Source organism: Pseudonaja textilis, chromosome Z (genome assembly GCF_049901715.1).
Source record: "Pseudonaja textilis isolate UNSWEBS1 chromosome Z, rPseTex1.2, whole genome shotgun sequence".
Classification (NCBI taxonomy): Eukaryota; Metazoa; Chordata; class Lepidosauria; order Squamata; family Elapidae; genus Pseudonaja; species Pseudonaja textilis.
Genome location: NC_142008.1, coordinates 34,219,301 through 34,239,274, shown reverse-complemented (window position 1 = coordinate 34,239,274; position 19,974 = coordinate 34,219,301). Strand labels below are relative to the sequence as shown.

Genomic DNA, 19,974 nt, shown 5'->3' with positions numbered 1-19,974 from the left:
GGCAACTCCACACCCCCTGCCTTGCTTTGCCTTCCATCCACTCACTCCCACCTTGCTTTATTCTCCGCCACTTCTTGCTCACTATCATAATCTAGCAAGATGCTGAGCAACACATGGTGCAATCACCACAAAGCGAGGCAGTGGGTGGAGTACGAAGCAAGGTGGGTGCAGAGGTGCCCCCCCCATGCCCTGCACCGGCTTACCTGAGCATTCTGCAGCCAGACACTTGAAGCGCTGCAACTGCCACTGCAATGAGACAGAGGGAGAGATGAGGGGGGCTCCAAATTCTCTGTATGAGAGAGTGTGCAATCACTGCTTTAATCAGGGCATTCAAGTGCTGGCGGGGGAGGGGCAGGAGCCACCTGAGCAGCTTTTTTCTCACTAAAGCAGTGGCAGGCTCTGCGGGACAGCAGGGCCTCTCATTTTTCCCCTGGCACAGTGAACTCCAGCTTCAGTCAGGGCATTTAAGCTGCTGGTGGATGCAATGATTTCTCCAATCAGCCAGCCAGCACTGCCAGATCTGCTGCTGGATTGGCCAGCCAGCGCAAAGCCTTGCTGTTTTTCTCTTCATCATCGTCCTCCCAACCAAGCAGCAACAGCCTCCGCAGCACAGGGTCTCATTCCTGCCTCGATCCAGTGAACTCCAGCAGGTGTGATGCGGGTGTGAAGGGCCTGGCCCTGCAGTGCTTTCTCAGTTGAAGGTTTCATTCATCCTTCAAACAGTAAGGCTGGCCCACATAAGCGAGTAGCACACCAGGACCACAGACGGTATTGGTTCCTACACCCAGCCAATTCTGATTCTACGGCCAGCCTTACTGTTCCAGAGGAGCTCTGATCAAATTGCATCAAAGAAGGAGGTAGGTGGCTAAGTGACGGGCAGGAAGCCCTGCCATGCCCAGCAATAGAAGGAGAATAGACGGCAAGAGGAGCTCCATTGCACCCCAATGAAAAGCAGCAGCAGCCCAGCCACTTCCCTTCCCCGCAAAGAAGGCAGGCAGGCAGGCAGGCTGGCCCGCAGGGACCATGTGGAAAGGCAGGCATGCAGGCTGGGCCATGGTGACTGCATGGGAGGCAGCTGGGCGAGAAGTGAAGGAAGACTCACTAGGCAGAGATCAGCTGGGCCACATAGTCAAGGCAAGCGAGGGAACCAAACAGGAGCAGCTATGCATCTGGCATGACTCTAGGCAGGCGGAGTGAGATAAAGAATGACTGGGAGGGGTGGGAGCCAGTGGTGCAATTAGCCGGTTCTTTGAACTGTGCAAAATCTTAACAACTGATTTGACTGAACCAGTCCGAACCGGCTGAATCCCACCTCTGGATGACAGGCATGTAAAGAGCAGATGCAAGTGGTGCGGTGACAGTGGGGGGAAAGGAGGAAATGAGACGAGGCACTACAGCAGCTATAACTTTGAAGCAGGGTCATGTGTAAGTTTTGGGGATTGTTGTAACGTCCAACAGCTGTTAAGTAACTTGTAGCTTTAAGAACTATCTTTACAAACCATAAGAAAATCTTGTTAACAATACTTTCTCCCCATTTCCTATACATTTTTAAGAATAAATCAGGAAGACAACTTTAAAATTCCCTTATGGGAAAAAATTAGAAAACTCAAAACATTGTTGCATCTACTTTTATTATCTATATTAATTTGCAGCATTTTTCCAAACTAGCAAATAATATTATATCTCTCATTTGTGTCTGAAATGCAAAATATTGAACTTGGGAAGTCTGTACTAGCAATGTACACAAAACAGAAATATTTTATAACAAATCCAAAATCAAGACAAGTTGAATTGTTCCAGACTAGCTATTTTTACAGAATAAGTAAAGCAGTCCCTTAAACAGTTCAGTATTCTGACTGGTTCCCAAATTTTTTATAATCCATACAAAACTTTGTCAGACTGAATATTTGCTTCCAAAAGTTAACATTGTAACAGCAGAATTTTTTCATCTAAAGAATACCAGTCTATTAGAATTTGTCAGACTGCTTACTTGCTACTCAATTGGAATACCTAATAGATGTCATTTTAAATTAGCAAAAGTATCTATGATATAGACTGCATCTAAAATGATTGTAACAGAAAATCATAGTTCAGCCTTCAACTATCTGTTAAATAGAATTTACTTAGTCTTTGTTACAAAGAAAACAATGTGATATTGGTTAGGTTGGCTAGCTGTGACTAATTTATGGCAAATATTTAGGGCCATCCAGAAGTTGCTCACTGGTGGATATATTAGCTGGGATAGCTGGCCCTGGAGTTCAGTAATGTTCATTGAGCCATACATACCAGACTTTTCAAAAATTAATGCAGATAATTTTTTAGCTTATTGCATTGTTTACAACTTATGAATGCAATTGAAATTTGAACACTATATTTAAATTCACTTCAACACTCTTATAAATAAAGATATTAACACTTATTTTAAATACTATGATGAAGCCTTATGGGGTGAAATAATTAATCTTATGCAGACCATTTCTCCTACATGTTCACAGTATTTCTTAACATAGAAGGCAATAAGGACTAAGTCTTTTCAATAGTGATCTCATATCTTTGAAGATGTTTCAAGCAATATAATTGTAATATATTCCTTAGGTCCTATTGTTGGATGGCAAAAATTGGTATTGAAACCTCTATTCCTTCAAAATATTCTAATCCTTTTCAAAAATACTTTGAAATTCCAAGACTGATTTATTTCAGGAATGTAACATTATTGCCCTGGCCACTGAATTCTTGAATCACACTTATTTTAAAAAATGATCTACATTCGGTATTAAAACAACAAAACAATATTTTTCCTCTTAAAATATCTTCAATTGATACTTGGAATGTAATAGGAATGCAATGCAAAAGAAGCTCTTAAAGGAGTCTTCTGTAAGAAGCAGGCTCTTATCTGAATCTAATGGTCAGTTTTTCTGGCCTTTTCTCTGGATTGCTGCCAAGGCGTTTTTCTTCACTGGTGGCTATTTTCCCCCAATCCACAGTTGAAAATTCCATCATGCCACGCTTCATTGCCCGCACAAAGACAGCATCTTCTGGATTTGCAAATGGGATTCTTTAAGAATAAACCCCACCCCCCAAAAGTTAATAAATGACAATATTCTTATACAACCAATGGTTAAATAGGCTTTTGCCTAGAATTTAAGCATATTCTTAAAATAATCACAAAAATGTACTACCATTTTTAAATTAAGGCTCCCCTTAAATTTTTCCTCTGTAATCTCAAAAAATGCTCCAAACTCACAATCAAATTCTGCTCAAATCTCAAGAATTGCTCCAAGCCCAAAACTGAATTCTGCTTTGCCCAAAATAATTATGTTTCATCAGTGTTTCTTTTTGACTTTGAGCCAATGCCTGGACAACTTTCCTTGGCAACATTTTTAGAAGTGGTTTTTCCATTGCTTTTGTCCTTGATCTAGGGAGAGTGAGAACTCAGGTTTCTCCATTTCTAGTTACTGCTTTAATCACTAGACCAAACTGGTTCTCAGTATATTTTGTACCAAGTAATTATGCAAATGGTATGCAAATTAAAGAGGAAAATATTGATGATATGCAAGTCAAACAGTACAATATATTCATACCAATTATACCTTCCATTGAATGTTCTTTTGCAAATCATTTAAAATTCAAGATGGGTGAATCTACTGATATGTCCTATTTGTATCTAGTGATATTGATATTTAAAACTCTAATGCTTAATATTGCTACTTAAATCTCTAATGCATATCTTCAGGAAGTTTATAAAATGTACATTCATATTTATACAAGCACAATTATCTGTTCAGTTTAAGGAGCTATGTCTTGATTTGTCTTTTTACTTGTATAAAACTTTTATATTTACAATATAATTTTAAAATATGGAGAAATTGTTTGAACTACTTACTTAATTAAATGATTTCCAAACTCGCAACCTAGAATAATTATTAAAAACATTGAATGTTGTATATTCCTTTTGTCAATTGATATATATTATTAAACAACTAATCAATTTAAATTACATTCATTTTAAAAAGTAGATGTATAAAATTATCAATTATTTCTAAAATATTTATTCAATAAAATGTATTGAATTTTAATTTTGAATGGTTAAAAATAGTCCCTTATAATTTGTAAATCTTTACAAATTTATAATATATACATCTTAAATAAGAAAGATTACTTTTTTCCTCTTCAGATTAAATTCTATATAACACGTCTAGAAGCAAAACAATTAATTTTAATATGCTTCATATTCATGCAATATATGCATACAATAAACAATTTTTTAAATTATTTTTTAAAATTTATTAAAGATCCAAACGTCCAATGGTTTAATTTTTGAACCAGAAAAGCCAAAAATAGAGCAAATGTTTTAATACTATGATTTACAAGAATTTTTATTAATATGTACAATATAATTACAAATAAAGATCTTTTGAAATTGAGGGATAATTATAAACATTTAGATAATATTGAAAATTACTAAGCATGTTAAGGAAAGAATGTTGATTGGTAATCTATGTTATTAAGAAGCATGGTGGCTTATGTGATTAAAACACTGCATTGACAAGCACGAGTGCTGTGATGGGGCCTAAGTGAGCTCCTGTTCTTTGCTCCTGCCGGATATTAAAGAACCCCCAACTGGGTGTACTCCAGGCAACAATGATGTCACCTGCTAATCCTTTCAACCTATAATCACTGTGGTGCCTCCAACAATAGCGCAAAATATATGCTACTTTAGTAAATTATTATTGAAATACCTGGAGGCAAGTGCAACACTTTTGTGGATGTCAGCCTGAATGCTGCCTTTGGCAACAAAGGTATATCTACTCTTTTCCCAAATCCTATGGACTGAAGGACAACAGTCTTCTCATGATTGTAGATATGCAGAGCTGATTCTCTTTCTTTTCTAGTTATTTCTGGGAAATATAAATTAAAGTTTTGTTAGAGCATTAAAATATCTTAGTACTTTTCATTAAATGCTCAAGTTTCTTTGGCTTGTTATTTATTTTTAAGAGACTTGTTACATTCCACAAAATGTTCGAGATTCCTTTATGTCTTTCTATTCTTCCTTTAGAATATTCACTGAAAAATTCAGTGCCAATTGCCGTTTCAGAGGCATTTTGAAACCTTGCTTCCATAGTGTATTATTGTTAAATGGGGGGGGGGTTGTTATTCCATAAAAATTTTGAAATTTGTGATCTGAATAAAGTGGATAGGAATAGTAACTAGTTTCCCTTTTCAAAATACTACAGCCAGCTGTCAATCAATGAAATTCAACATTGGAAAAATCAGGATAAACAAAAAGAATCATTTTTACATAATACATAATTAAACTTCAGAATTTACTACAATGGGATGTGAAGATGGTTGTCAGCTTGATTGGCTGCAAAAAAGGGTTAGACTAATTCATAGAAATCATGGGGATGAATGGCTGTTAGGCTTGATGGCTACATGTCGTTTACAACCCACAGCCATTTGTTCAGTGACTGTTCAAAGTTACAAAAATCCTGAAGATCCTTGGAGTATCGGTCATCACATTACTCTCTTGATCATTTGTTTGCAATCTGGGTTCTTGGCAACTGATTTACAGTTATGATGAGTTGCAGCATTCTGCAATAATTTGATTGCCATTTCCAATCTTCTCTACTGGCTTCCTCAGAAATTAAAATGTGAAACCATCAGGGATGGTTACTAGTTGTCTAGTGCACTCTCCCTGACATTCATGTGATCCTAGAATCAGCGGTGGTATTCTACTGGTTCGGCCAGGTTTGGGTGAACTGGTAGTAAAAAATACTACCGTTTGGCCGAACCAGTAGTAAAAAACAGTTCCCAGTTCGGGCAAACTGGTATTTATTTATTTATTTCCTACTGATCAGCTGATCCAATGATCAGCTGTGCCGGGATGCCCCTTGCTGTCTTACTGCTTTGCCAGGAGGCTTCCCTGAGGCCCAGGAAGCAAAAAGGGGCATGCGTGGGAGGGGCCTATTGGGTGGATCACTGGGAAACAATTTGCTTCATAGTGGCTGCAAAAATAACAGATGCAGTCATACTAGGACTCTCCTGGCTAGACAAGTGGGGCCCAACCATCTGGTGGCAGGGAGGCAGCTGCAGACAGAGGATATCAAAGGGACCCCAACCCCCTCCTCACCATCAAATATAAGCACCACCTGTGCAGGGAACCCTCCCAGAGGGCTCACCAGAACAACTGGCAGCCACCTCTGACAAAACCTCAGAGCCGGACAGGACAGAACCCAAGAGAATATCAGGACCTTTCAGAGGTATTCAGTGAGACTAAGTGCAACATCCTACCTCCCCACCATGAGACAGTGCACCATAGAAATCATCCTCGGGGCAAAACTCCCAAACCCCAAAATGTACACCATTACACCCCAATACCTGAGTATCCAAGGGATCCCCCTCATCAGTCAGCCTGATCGAGTGAATATCAATGTTGAAAGCAACTTGGGAGAATATTACAAAAGACCTATAAAAAAACAGGCAAACAAACACCGAGCCCCGCAATGGTCATTCCAGGTGGGGGAGGTGTACCTCTCCACAGAATATCTGAAGCTAAAACTCTCTAGTAAGAAACCGAGGCTAAAGTTTATGGGACTATTCCCCTTAGTAAAGATTATCAACCCAGTCATGGTGCAGTTGAAATTGCCCCGATTGCTAGGGAAGATACACCCGGTATTCCATAATGGCCTCTTAAAACTTGTGGTCAGATCAACCCTGAGGCCCCAACCTCATGAGCCCCCAGACCCCGTAGTCATAAGAAGCTAAACTTATTATGCGGTGCAGCGAATGCTCGATTCAAGGTGGCACAGGAGACAACTCCAATACTTAATCAAATGGAAGGGCTACCCATTATCAGAGGCATCTTGGGTAAAGAGTAGGAACATCCAGGCCGATCACCTTATAGCAAAATTCCATGCAAAAAATCCAACCAAGTCGAGGCGGGGTTCGCAACCCTAAATACTACATCTGCACTCAATTGGTTTTTGCTTCATAGAGGTCACCTTCAAAAAGTGAGAGGAGCCGAATGTCAACTCATAGAACATTCTTATGCCTGTTTTTAGCAGTTGTCATAAAAAGGGGGGACTGGAAATCTGGAAGAGCAGTGCAGCAGTTTGAAATCGAAAGTACGTTCCAACACTTATCTTTAAAAAATTGTAACTAAACTATCAGAGATTTTCCCGTGAATATATTCAATTGGAGAACGTGATTGATGACACTCAGCCCATGAACGTGCTTAATTGGAGAATCTGGTTTATGAGACACACAGGAGGGAGGGGGAAAACAGGGTCACAGGTGACTATAAATTATGTATGCCAGAGTTGGCTTCATACAGGGTAATGTCAGTATGTCACCTCTAATAAATCCTTTGACATTTTTTGAAGTTTGGCTGGAGAATCATGATTTAATTAGGGAAATTGCTAGAATCCTGAAAGCACCCTTGCTACCTCCTCCACCAGCAACAGTCACTTACCTGCCTGATAGTTTGTGATTTTGGTTATGGGAACCTGGCAAGAACACACTTCACCTAGCACCCAGGACTGCGCGGATTGCTTATGTTATGTAATATGATAGTTCGTTACAACTGCATCATTTAGGAATGAAAATTCTGATCCCAACTCCAAGTCAAGGACTATATGCAATCTGAAGGCCATCTGCTGGAAGACTAGTGGGCTTCCTGCTGCTGTTGGCTGGGCACTGTGAGAAAAGATGGCTAAACTAGATGGCCCAAAAGGTTGATACAACAGAGTACTGATTATATTCTTATTTATTTATCAAATCTACATAAACAACCCTCTGTTAGAAAGAACTGTGGGTAGCAAAATATTTAAAACACAATATACCAAAAAGATCAAAGTAAAACTCATACTGATCCATCAACAATCCAATACTAAATCCATAAACAAAACATAAGATCCCTGCATATTAAACCTTACACAATTACTTTAACCATAAAAATAATACTTTTTATCTTTTGCAAAACATTTCTCTTGAAAAAAAGAGAATTCTACCTTTTCTGTCGAGCAAAGTTACTGAGGGAATATGATATATTACATATAGGCGGTATCTGCACTCATGTGACAGAGGATTGTTAAACAGGTCTGCAAAGGTTGAAATATAGAAGAAAATTACTGAGCACAAATATAACAATCTCATGCTAATTTCCACAGTGCAAGCATAAAATGTCATTTTGAATTCAGAAAGTGTATCCTTCCTGAATCTTCTGACCCATTGTGAAACGCAATGTGAAAGGCCACCCTTGCCTTTTGACATACTTTGTGTTGTTATCTTTTGAATTCTTATGTACCTTATGATTAACAAAACGTACTATTCAAGCAAGGAAGTAATCCCCATGTTCCACATAATGTGTCATTTCTTTTTTTCCCCTTTGCAAACAGACTTGCTAATGCATTTCAAGCAGAGAGAAACTACAGCTGCAACAGAACTGACTCTTTCCTAGGTGACTTACCAAGATCATCATTGGATTTCAGTAAAATAACATGTATTCGATATTATATCCAGGCTTGCAAGGTTAATGAAGTACACAAGTTCAAAAAACTTATATACTGCATATTGAAATAGGCTATAACAACATAATTTTGATATCCTGATTATGTATTAACACTTTCCTTTTATATTGTAGTGTATTGGGCAGGAGCTAAACTTATGTCTTCTAAATACAATTTTGTTTCCCAAGAATTAAGTTATGGTTTAGATCTCTTTGTTTATAAAACAGTTTTTGGCTATTTCCATCAGGGTGATCTCCTAACGCTCTACAATAAACTACAAATTACATTAAAATTCTAGGATTTGAAGATACATTACTTTGGGAAAGTATTTTGATTTAGTACATCTGAAAAATATGAATATCTATAAAATGGATAATGAGGCTTTTCTCAAGAAGTTCTAAAAAGTGTTCGTTTTAGAAAAGTTTTTCTCTTTCATAAAAAGGAAATCTAATTAAGTACACCTAATGAACCACTAGATGGCAGCAGTGGAAAGAGTATCTACTTATACACTATTTTTGTAATTTACTTAGAAATAATGTCCATATTAACCAAAACATTTTTGCTATCATAGTATGGATTTTCATTTCAATTATTTGTAGAATAACAATTATGTTATTGTTGTATGTAATCTTTTGTGCCTTTCAACAGGAAGAAAATTTAAAAATAATATTATACATAAATATATTAAGATTTAATGTAATAAATGAGTAATTTTGCTGAACTAATTAATATCTTTTTGCAAAATAAAAATAGTTCCTTGTCTATAATAATTGGAGAAAATAACATTGGTTTACTGAACTGTCAATTTGAAAGAACTATAAATAATGCCTTTAATATTGTGTAGTACTCTTGAGTTTTTCAGAAAATAGATGGCATGACCTTTTATAGTATTGGTTTCATCAAGTCAGTCTTGTCTCCTGGCAATTGACTGAATTTATATAGCTTTCTTGGTATGACTTTTAGAAGCAAGTTGCCATTGCCACCTTTTTAGGGCTGGGAAAGCAACTGGCCCAAAGTCATCTAGTTGGTAACCTGCAACAGTAGAAGTTTTCAGTTCTCTGGTTTCTAGGCTGGTGCCTTTTACCACTATAATGAACTGCTCTTACTAATCTACTTAAATTATCTTAAATACATATTCATATCTAAGAAAAGTGTTTGTTCTTCTAACAAACCAATCTCAACATAATTGTTTTGGAAATGCCCATACCCATCATAAACTTTCTCCCTTTTCAATAGCTGGTGTTTTCAAAATATGGTGGCTATGTCTTCCATATTAGCTGGGATAATCTGACTATCATTAATCATCTTCTTTTCAAATTTAGTATGGTTCAGATTTGTTCCTATGAGATGTTCAGTATGCTAGTAATGATTTGGATGTTATTAAACAACTCCAATAATTACGATACCAAGGAATAAGTTCTTAGAATTCTGAAAGCCTAGCAGGATACATGAGTGCATTCCTTGGGGTGGGTGGGAGGAAGAAAGCTTGCCTACACACTCACTTTCAAGGTTAACAGTTTATAATCCTACTTCCCTGCAGGCAATTTCATACAGCAGAATTTAGTGGCGCCAGTACTGTCTTGTTTATCTTAATATGAAGTTTCAGACTCAGGCGTTTTCATATGTCCCTTGTTCTGTCCAATACAGTAAAAGAACACACACACACACACACACACACACACACATCAATTAAAAATACACAGGTGTGCTGAATTACAAAAAATGTTTCTTAACAAAATAACCTATTTTTTTAAAAAATGGAGTATAATATCAGCATTCCTTCCCCAAAGCTGCTTCTATGAAATAAATGTATTTATATCGGTACTGTTATTCTATGTAACACACGCACACATTATTACTTAAGGTATGTAAGGTTCGCAGTCCTTGTAGTTCTTTAACAGTCATATCCAATTTTTTTAGCTGATTGTTGTGAAGCAGCAAGATCTGCAGTGAGTGTAAATTTTTCAGAGCACCTAAAATGATAACCAAAATATAAGGCACTATAGAAACAATTTGTACTTTAATACCTATTTTATTGCAAGAAAGGCAAAAAAAACGGTTAAAACATTCATGCTTTCTTTATAAAATTATTGAAAGCATTTGGCTGGATGGGAAAAGCCTGATAGCCTGGGTAAGGGATATTCAAACCCATCACCTTTTTTATGAAGTTTCAGATTGCTCATCTACTTCCAAACATTTATTGCATGAAAATAGTGTATTCATTTGGGACTGACTATCATATTCAGTAACATTCTCACTGCTAGCCACCTCACCTTCAGAATGAAGAACTATGATATTCTACAAAGACCTAAAAAAAATTAATTGACTCCCAATTGACCTTCTATAATTTGTCGACTACCTACTGATTCCCAGCCATTTACTGATCCACTTTTTATTCCCAGTCATTCATCTACCCCTGGGATAATCCCATCAACCCTCGGGGGTCATGTGGGGAAAACTGGCCTAGACCATGTTCTCTCTATGACCATCAAATGAAATTAGGAAAACAGCCGGTCAACTATTATCGCAGACAGTTATTTTGAGAGCTGTGGTAGCACAGTGGTTAGAGCACAATATTGCAGGCTGATTCCGTCCATTGCCAGGAGTTCGATCCTGACTGGCTCAAGGTTGACTCAGCCTTCCATCCTTCCAAGGTGAATAAAATGAGGACTCATATTGTTTGTGGACAATATGCTGAGTCTGTAAATTACTTAGAGAAGTCTGCAAAGCACTATGAAGTGGTTATAAGTGTAGTGCTAGTGTTATTGCTATTTAACAGAAATTATAATGAAACTACAATGGGCCAACCAGGGGAAGGATATGTTATTTTTTAGGAACTATTATTATTAACAGTATCAATTAAATCTGAGACTATGTGCTTGTGTTCATTTATAACATTTATGTGATTATGTCATAATGCAAGTGACATAGTTGATGCAATTACATCATTCACACAAGTGATAAAATTACTTAAAATCTAGTCTATTGTATGCAAAAAGATCCACTTAAAGAGACTTCCCTACTTTAGAACATCACTTAAACTCAGGAAGTACAAATATCATGTAACCAAGTCAACATAAGGCTTAAACTATGACTAAATTAATCTTGTACAAATTAAAGAAAGAAAAAAATCAGATTTAAGATTTATTGTTGAGTTAAACTAATATTCCATCTACCTCTGGTGAGTTTACTGAGAGGATACTATGAAAATATTTTCTTCATTTTACATGTATATTCTACCTTTAAAAGAAACTTTGGAATTACAGTAGTTTAAAATTACAATTAATATTTTTAAAGTAAAAACTATTGTTAAATTCATATTGCATTTCAAACTACAGGTAAGGAAAATTAGATAAAAAGAACCATTGTCACATAAAAATCAATACAATTTTCAAAAGAAAATAAACACAAAAGCAAAAGTCCTTATCTGGTGCAAGAATAGTAACTCAGGACCAATACATATTTAAGAGAGCATTCTTACATCTGCTGCATATGTATTAAACTTATTTCTTACTCTAAAATCAGATGAAATGTTTAGACAGTACCTGTTATATTTCTGATATCATTATTATGAAGATATAATTCTGTCAAGCAACAGTTATACTTCACGAAAGTGATATACTGAAGCTAAACAACAAAAAATAGAACAGCAGTTATTTCATTTGTATAGGAGTTGTCACTTTTGCAATGGCTTTTTAAAATTTCCTTAACACACATGCATGTGTATGTGTTTATGTGTGTGTGTGTGTGTGTATAAATTTAATCTAGGAATGTATGTATGTATGTATATATGTATGGTATTCAGATTTTTTCGGGTATTTTCCCATATCATTGTAGTTGTGCTTTTAAAGTTGTAGCAACGTTTCGGCAGAATCTCATCTGCCATCATCAGGCTTCTGTATTGTATCTGTCTGTGAGTCAGACTATCACAGCCATTTCAGTTTTAAATTTGGGGCAGCCTATTGCTGTGCCAGAATGGTTTTTTCTTCATCCTGATTGGTTGGGAGTCTTGGTCTGTGTTTATTGGTCTTGGAATTTGCTATGTTCTGCTTGATTGGTGTTTTTAATATCTTCTGTCTGTTTTGTTGCTCTTTTTGTGTCTTGATTGGCTGGCAACATTGTGTTCCTTTAATGGAGGCCTTTAGTGCAGCTTGGCTCCGAGTAAATGGACGGCTAATATTTGTTAGGAAGCTAGGTTTCATCTGGGTGCCTGGTTGAGGTATGTTTGAGCTGGAGGTATCAGGGGGTATCTGTTTGTGCCCAGGTGTTTGTCTGGCTTGTGGTGTGGAGATTTTTTTTTGTTTGACCAATAAACACAGATCAAGTCTCCCAACCAATCAGGATGAAGAAAAAACCATTCTGGCACAGCAGTAGGCTGCCCCAAATTTAAAACTGAAACAGCTGTGATAGTCAATACAGAAGCCTGATGATGGCAGATGAGATTCTGCCGAAACGTTGCTATAAACTTTAAAAGCACAACTACAATGACGTGGGAAAATACCCGAACAAAGCTGAATACTATACATGTAAGTACCTGCGATGATATTTTGGGAAATTTATTCTAATCAGTCTGCTGAATTAAGAGAGATTAGAGATGTTAATTATATTTCTGGAACTGGACCCCTTTGGAAAAATCCAGAAGGTTTGATTGGTATTTTCTGTTGCTATTGTGGCAGAGTCTGAACATTTTCCAAAAAGTAATCTGCAAACTGGAAACGTTTTTTGATATCCCAGAAAATTGCTGCGATATCCCAGAAAATATTCCATGAAATTTATACATATCTAGATTCTATGGAATATTACAGTTTTATGAAGACTCTTAAATATGGATATTTATTTAGCTTAATATGATAATAGTCCACTATGCATAAAATTATATTTTAGAGAGGCCACTATAACTTTTACAATTTTCATTATAATTCTGAAATTTTGGCTTATTTTTAAATACAGTCAATGGTACTCCCCTTGAAAGAATAATCTGAAAAGGTTTATAAGATATAAGAATCAATTGTGGTTATGAAAGTTCCTATAGTCGATACCTTATTGTGGTTTAGCCACAAATTTCTTAATTTCCGGAACCGTGATAATTGAGGAACATCTTTTAATCCACTGAAAGAGAAATTCATAACATTAGTATTTACTATAAAAATAAGAATCTTATAAAATCTTAAAAACAATTGATCATTCCATAGAAGGTGGGGGGGGGGGGAGGTGAGGAAGCAGAATGATTTCTTATCTATTATTCTTTATATCACATCGACTTTGTACATTTTCTAAATTCTGGTATTTAGAACATGTTAAAATAACTACTAGTCCAATAAAATAAAGACTAAACAGTCCACCTGATACCATAGTTTGATTTCAACAAATTCCATTTGCTATTGAAATATTTATTGATCTTATATGGCATAGCTTATTTATAGTAACAGCTGCAAATAACTTACTTTTCTCCAAGGTATAGATCTGTGACTTCTTTATCATTCTTGTAGCCACAAATTTTTAGCTGCTTTTCTAAAATCTGAAAATAGATTGTGTCAGAAAAAAATATTGTATATCAATTATATCGAGTCCCTCCTCAAAGGGACACAGACAATTCACAAATGTGAAAAATAATAAATATAATAAATGTAAGTATCTGATTATATGAAGAAGTAGTTAAATAGCCATGCTGTTCAGAACAACCATTTTTTGAGAATCCATTGTCTTTTGCTCCAAGCTTGATAGTTAAAGCATGCAGGTAACAGAGCTGAAACAGCTTGAGGGAGTAAGACTTTATTAGTTTTTCATTGAAGACGTTTCGCTTCTCATCCAAGAATCTGCTTCTACAGAGCTGAAGAAGCTTCTGGATGGGAAGCAAAACATCTTCAAGGAAAAGCAAAGAAAGTCTAGTTGCCTCTTGCAAAAAAACCTTTGGGATTACCATGACTTGGATTGCCAACCTTTTCGACCTCAGGGACCACCAGACTCATACTTTTAAATCCTGAGGACCACTAATATGATTTTTTTTTTAAAGATAATATATTTAATATATTTTTTTATTTTTTATATTAAATATAAATTTAATACTAAAAATTTAATTTTTATTACCTATATAAAATGCTTATTTAATTATAACAAAATTGTAGATGCTTAATCATAACTGTGGGGCAGAGCAAAGGGAAAGGAGAGGCCTCTCTCATCCTTTGGGGGCGGGGGAAAGGGAGGATTTAAGAAGCCAGATGGTACCTAAAGGCTGAGAAGTTCTGGGTGGGGAGGAACTAGCCCCCCCTCAAAAACAGAAGAAAAGCAGAGCTATCTCATATCTCCCCCAAATCAGAAGAAACCTCTCTCTCCTTTGCCAAGTGTGGCTGCCTGGAGTTGAGGGTGGGAAGGAGAGCCGGGCTAGAAGTGCCGACGAAGATGGGCTCTTAATAACCAGGCAACACCCCACTTCAGCCTCCGCATAAGAAGAGGATTCCCCGAGGCTAAGTTCCAAGTTCCTCCCCCCGTTTTCAAGCAGAGAAGGGTCCTTCCTTGTGTGGAGGCCGAAGGGGGGGTGTCGAACCCAGAAAAGTTGGAGCTCTCGCCTGCACAAACAGGCTGTTTATTAGGAATCTGTCTTTCTCAGCGCTCTTTTGGTATGTGCATTTGGTCTCTCCCCTACCCCATACTAAAGGAAAGCCAGCCGGGCTTCTCCTTCCCTCCTACCCTTTCTCCTGCTCCCTTTCCACCACTCAATCCTACTTCGGGACAGAGAAGAATGTGCTGGAAACATGTGTTGGCATTTCCAACACACCTTCCTCTAGCCCTTGCCCGCAATTCTTTGCGTTTCTCCAGGCCTGGCTTGCTGGGGGTGGGTGGGGGCAGACAGCAGCCCTGATGTCTCTGCTGCCCCCCTAGGAAAAGAAAGCAAGCAGAAACAACTGTCACTGGGGGGAAGAGTGGAGATTGAAAGGCACAGACAAGAGAAAGCAGCACTTTTCAAAGGCGGCAGCTTCCAACTTCTCTTGCCTGTGCCTTCCTTGATCTGAGCTCTTTCGCCCCAGCGAGAGCTATGTTTCTGCTCACTTTTCCTGTGCTTTCCCTGAGCAGCAATGGCTGGGGCCATGGGGTGGAGCAGCAGAGCGCCAACAGGGACGAGAAAACTGACATCGATGCTCCATTCCGGACCTCTGAACAGGATGGTGAGCCCAGACTTGCCCACTCCGCCCCTTCCCACAACCAGCAGCCAGTACTTTTCTTGCCCTGGGCCATCCTACATCCCGTAGCCATAGAGGAAGAGCCCAGGCCAGGAAAGGCAAACTGGAAAGTGTGGGAATGCTGCGCAAATGCAAGTGGTCATCTCCATTGCCGCTTCAGTCCACCTGTGCCACCAGCCACTTCTTGCTACAACAACACCATTACCTTGTCCTGGCCGGCAAGGGCTGCACTGCTTTTTGCAGGTTTGTGCTCGGCTGAAGGTTGGGAGCCAGTGGGTGGGTGGGCCATAATCCAGGGTGCAGCCTGGATTAATTGCTTTGGGGGAGTGCTTTGGGGGGACATTTCTCTGCAGCTCACCAAAATTTTCTCATTGACTACCAGTGGGCTATGGCCCAGCAGTTGGTGACCACTGACCTGGATGACTGAGAATATTCATAGATATTTTGAAGAAAAAGGTCTGCTTTTTTCAGGACAAATTTAGGTTCTACTGCTGCTTTTTTAAAAAAATTATTACACATTTTCCAACAGTTAACCCACATTTCCAATCTTTATAGCACATCAGTATTGGGATCACTCATAATTAATAGTATTCTTACTGCTGCTATTTTTTTATATCCTTTCCGCTATAGGAGAATGGAAAGACCACCCCCTTTTCCCAAGTTAAAGTTCTGCTTTGAGAACCAAAGCCCCTTAACAAACACTTTTTCCTATTGCTCCCTAAATTGGCCCCTTGATAAAGAAATACAACCTCTTGGCGTTCATGAGTCACCTTAATTCTGCTTTTCCTGATTTGCCGCCTAACATCATAGTAGGCTGAATATGGATAGCACACTTTCACAAAGGAGACTGAATGAACTCAAAGGCATCTTTTGTAATCATAACTGTTGAATAAACTGCAATTGGCTGGGTGTGCACCTTGCAGGAAGTCATCCCCCTTGATTTACAAACCATAATTCTTATAATAATCTAAACCGAAGCCAAATTATGTGCCAATTGCCAATACAGGAATAAAAATGAACCTAGACTAAAAGGGAGGCATATCCCCTTCCTCAAAACCTAGGACATATGTATGGACTTAGAATGCTCTCGCCAATTAGAAAACAGGTTTATTTGCTTTTTAGGAAAGGAGAAAAAAGGATTTCCTAGGAGAAAAGGGCTTAAAGACACACCCCTTGCCAAACTGACCGAGAAGGAGCAGGATGATGAAGACACTCACCTCATTAACAATTTGGTGCTCATCCAAACTGACACGAAGCCTTTCTTTGCTCCCTCCTGGACCACACTGAGAAGCTTTTGGAGTCTGCCGGGCGTCAACCGACCTTTTCGGCATTTTTGTTTGGGACAGGGGGCGCGTCGCTTCCCAGCCCGGTGAAAGAGGATTAGGCCAGACGTGCCTAGGTAGCCCTGGGTTCTCGTCCCGTTGTTCCGGCTTGTAACGTTGCTCCTGTCCTCATCTCGCAGGTCGTACAAGAGCCAAGTGGCCAAACGCGCCGCGTGCCTGGAACGGTCGCTATGGCGACGGACAAACGGACCGCGCTGAAAACGGTCGCTCTGAATTCAGCGCTTAGATCAGGACAGTGTTGGTGCAGCCGCAGAGGGAAAATTCCCAAACGCCACCGTCTCTAATCGATTATCTAATATCGAAATCAGGGAGAGCTAGACGGCTCCTCCTATTCACCAGCAATGCAAGGATGTCTTTTGAGCATCTTTCCTCCGAGAGAGAGCTTCTGTCTGGCTTATAAAACCATTGATTTTTACAGAACCTGTGGTTCATGTAGAACAAAAAAATATATGCAACAATTGGAATGGGTTGACCTTACATATTCTCTGATGTTTTCCCAGGTTTTCAGAATTGTCATTGCAGGAGATTTCCTAATAGTACCAATAGTTTAACAATCACTCAGAAGGCTATTGATCTCCTTGTAGCCATCTATCTGGAGGCTTTAATATGAATTATTGCACTGAGCAGAGGGTTGAACTGAATGCTGGCAAGGCCCCTTCTCATGCGATGATTTCATAAATGCCTTACTGAGGTTGGATCTGCCGTTCACAGTAGGATAAAATTAATTTTACTAATTTATGTTTCAATATATTATGCAAATGCAATTATATTCAATGTATAAAGTAGAATATTAATGAAGTCCCAGTTGCCATTTTGGGGGGAACATTTATCTATACTCTGTTATAATCACTTTTTTTTTCCTTACCAGGAAAAATCTTCTGGGAGGAAAGAATGCCTTTTGGATTGTAGGTTAGTAAAGGTCTGTCTGTAAACTGGCAAAGAATTTTGTGACTTGAAAGTAGAAATTGTATTATTCATTATTAATACATTTCTGGTAAGAATTTGCTATGAATGCCTGAGATTTTTATAATATATGCATAAAATTATTGAGATGCACAATTTACACATGTTCAAATGAACATTCACTGTTAATTTGATGAAGTGTTGTTCATAAAAGCATATCCTTTTAATAACAATTATTATTAGGCACTAGCAGGATACTGACTTTTGTTATTTTCTGTGGAGAGATTCGTTTTCTCATAAGCATGCTTATGACTACAACAGTCTCAAAGACCTATTACAGAGTAGTCCCACTGAACATAAATGGATGTACATTTTGGGCTCATTCTCATATCCTACTTGCCCCAGCAAAAGACACTTCACTATTCTTGACATACATGTCCTCCATATCATACCCTACTTAGTTGTTCCAATTTGAATGTGATGCTTTTCTTCTACTGGAACAAAATATCACATGGGCAATTTAGGACACTCTAGGGACAATCTTGGGGATGATTTGAGTTGGGACAACAATTTGTTTAGCTCCAAGTGACGTGGCAAGTTTGCTTTTGAAACGCCCCATTCACATTAAATTACTGGACTTAGTGTTTCCATGTTCCTTGTGACATTAGCTATGAGAGAGGCCAGATATGTTCTTTTTTTTCTCTTTACACTGCAATAATATCATGAATATATAATTTATGCATAATGGCAAATTTACTATGCAAAGTTTGCTATCTTAAAGAGGGAGTTGGAAAGCAGTGCCATTTATATTGTTGTATTGCTTTTGCTATCATTACTTAATTTTAATATATTACATTATTGTCAACTTGTTTGTTTGCCTTTGGGCTGTTTGGCTATTTATAATCAAAAACAAATACTGATTCAGTAATATGAGCATTACCTTTGACATGTTAAAGACTATAGTTTGCTTAAGGCTATGGCAATACAACTCTAGAGGAAGTATATTTTACATCTTGGCATTTCCCTATGTCATCAATAATGTTTACAACTGCAATATTAAACTGGTTGTAATGTAGATTTGATTTTCCTTCAAGGTTAAGAATGGAAAAGCCTAATATCTTGTACAACTTTAAAAGTTGGTCTTAGATGGGAGTTAGAATAAGGGAAAAGTGCTGCAATACTGGAATAGCTAAGGAACTCATTTGGAGACAAAATGAAATCTATATAATGGAAATAAAATATTGCCAGGAAATATTTTTTGAAGACTGAGTGTGAGTGAGAAAAGCTCTATTATGACACAAGGAAAATATGACACAGCAATAAGTCCTGCAATAATACATGAAAGGATGAGAGATAACCATAAAATTGTAGAGAGTACATGGGATGTCCTTGGTGGACACAGGGAAGTTTAATTAATAAAGTAAGCAAAAGAGAAACACTGCTAAAATCCAGACAGTGATTTCTCAAATAGAAAGTCCCCTAATTCACATTAATATTAAAAAGGGAAGGGGGGCATTAATCAGATTTTTAAGATTATGTTACTTAGTCAATTTAAAGAAATGGATATAAGGATTTCATGGAGTTTTTTTTCTGACTATAGGATTGACAGAGAGGGTAGGAATTTTCTAACCAAAGGGAAAGTTACTTGTCCTATCACCTTTGGATTCAAACATCTCAAATTATTAATCACAACTTTTGCTACCTGGATTTGGCTGGTTGTTGTCAATACATTTATGTATCACCAAGTTGATGTGATATTAGCTAAAGCTTGATGATGATATAATATTTAGATAACAGATCCTAGCTTGCATAGAATATGATAAGCAGTTAAGTTTCTCGTGTAAGATACTGGCCAAAAAGTTCTATACTGACTGCATTTGTCCTTATTATTATGAGGGAATGCTGCATGAAGAACAGATGTGTCTAAAACTGGTAAAGTATTCTATACCTTCTTTATCTTATGAAAAAGTCTTATATTACCCCATAACTGGTGATGTAAGTCACTGTGATTTTCTAGTGATGATCATGACCTAAGGAAGACTG

At 37.7% G+C, this 19,974-nt stretch overlaps 1 protein-coding gene across 2 annotated transcripts; it reads right to left on the bottom strand.

The window, feature by feature from the left end:
* Positions 1-696: 696 nt before the first annotated feature.
* On the bottom strand, positions 697-17,827 carry LRRC72 (leucine rich repeat containing 72). Of its 2 annotated transcripts, XM_087915269.1 has the most exons (9): positions 16,903-17,827; positions 13,952-14,025; positions 13,547-13,616; positions 12,053-12,134; positions 10,367-10,480; positions 8,010-8,099; positions 4,740-4,898; positions 3,884-3,911; positions 697-3,055 (listed from the first exon to the last, which is right to left on the bottom strand). In XM_087915269.1, the coding sequence occupies exons 1-9, from the start codon at positions 17,014-17,016 to the stop codon at positions 2,890-2,892; spliced, it is 897 nt and encodes a 298-aa protein (XP_087771395.1). In that variant the 5' UTR covers positions 17,017-17,827; the 3' UTR covers positions 697-2,889. The 2 variants fall into 2 exon arrangements, with proteins under 2 accessions (XP_087771395.1, XP_087771394.1); XM_087915268.1 differs by lacking the exon at positions 4,740-4,898.
* Between the last annotated feature and the right edge of the window lie 2,147 nt (positions 17,828-19,974).

Coding starts and splice junctions, on each gene's coding strand:
- LRRC72 (XM_087915269.1), bottom strand. CDS start 17,016: ATGCCGAAAAGGTCGGTTGACGCCCGGCAGACTCCAAAAGCTTCTCAG. Junction 12,135..13,546: donor TGTGGCTAAACCACAATAAG/GTATCGACTATA, acceptor TTTGTTGTTTAG/CTTCAGTATATCACTTTCGT. Junction 8,100..10,366: donor GCGAACCTTACATACCTTAA/GTAATAATGTGT, acceptor CAACCTTTGCAG/ACCTGTTTAACAATCCTCTG.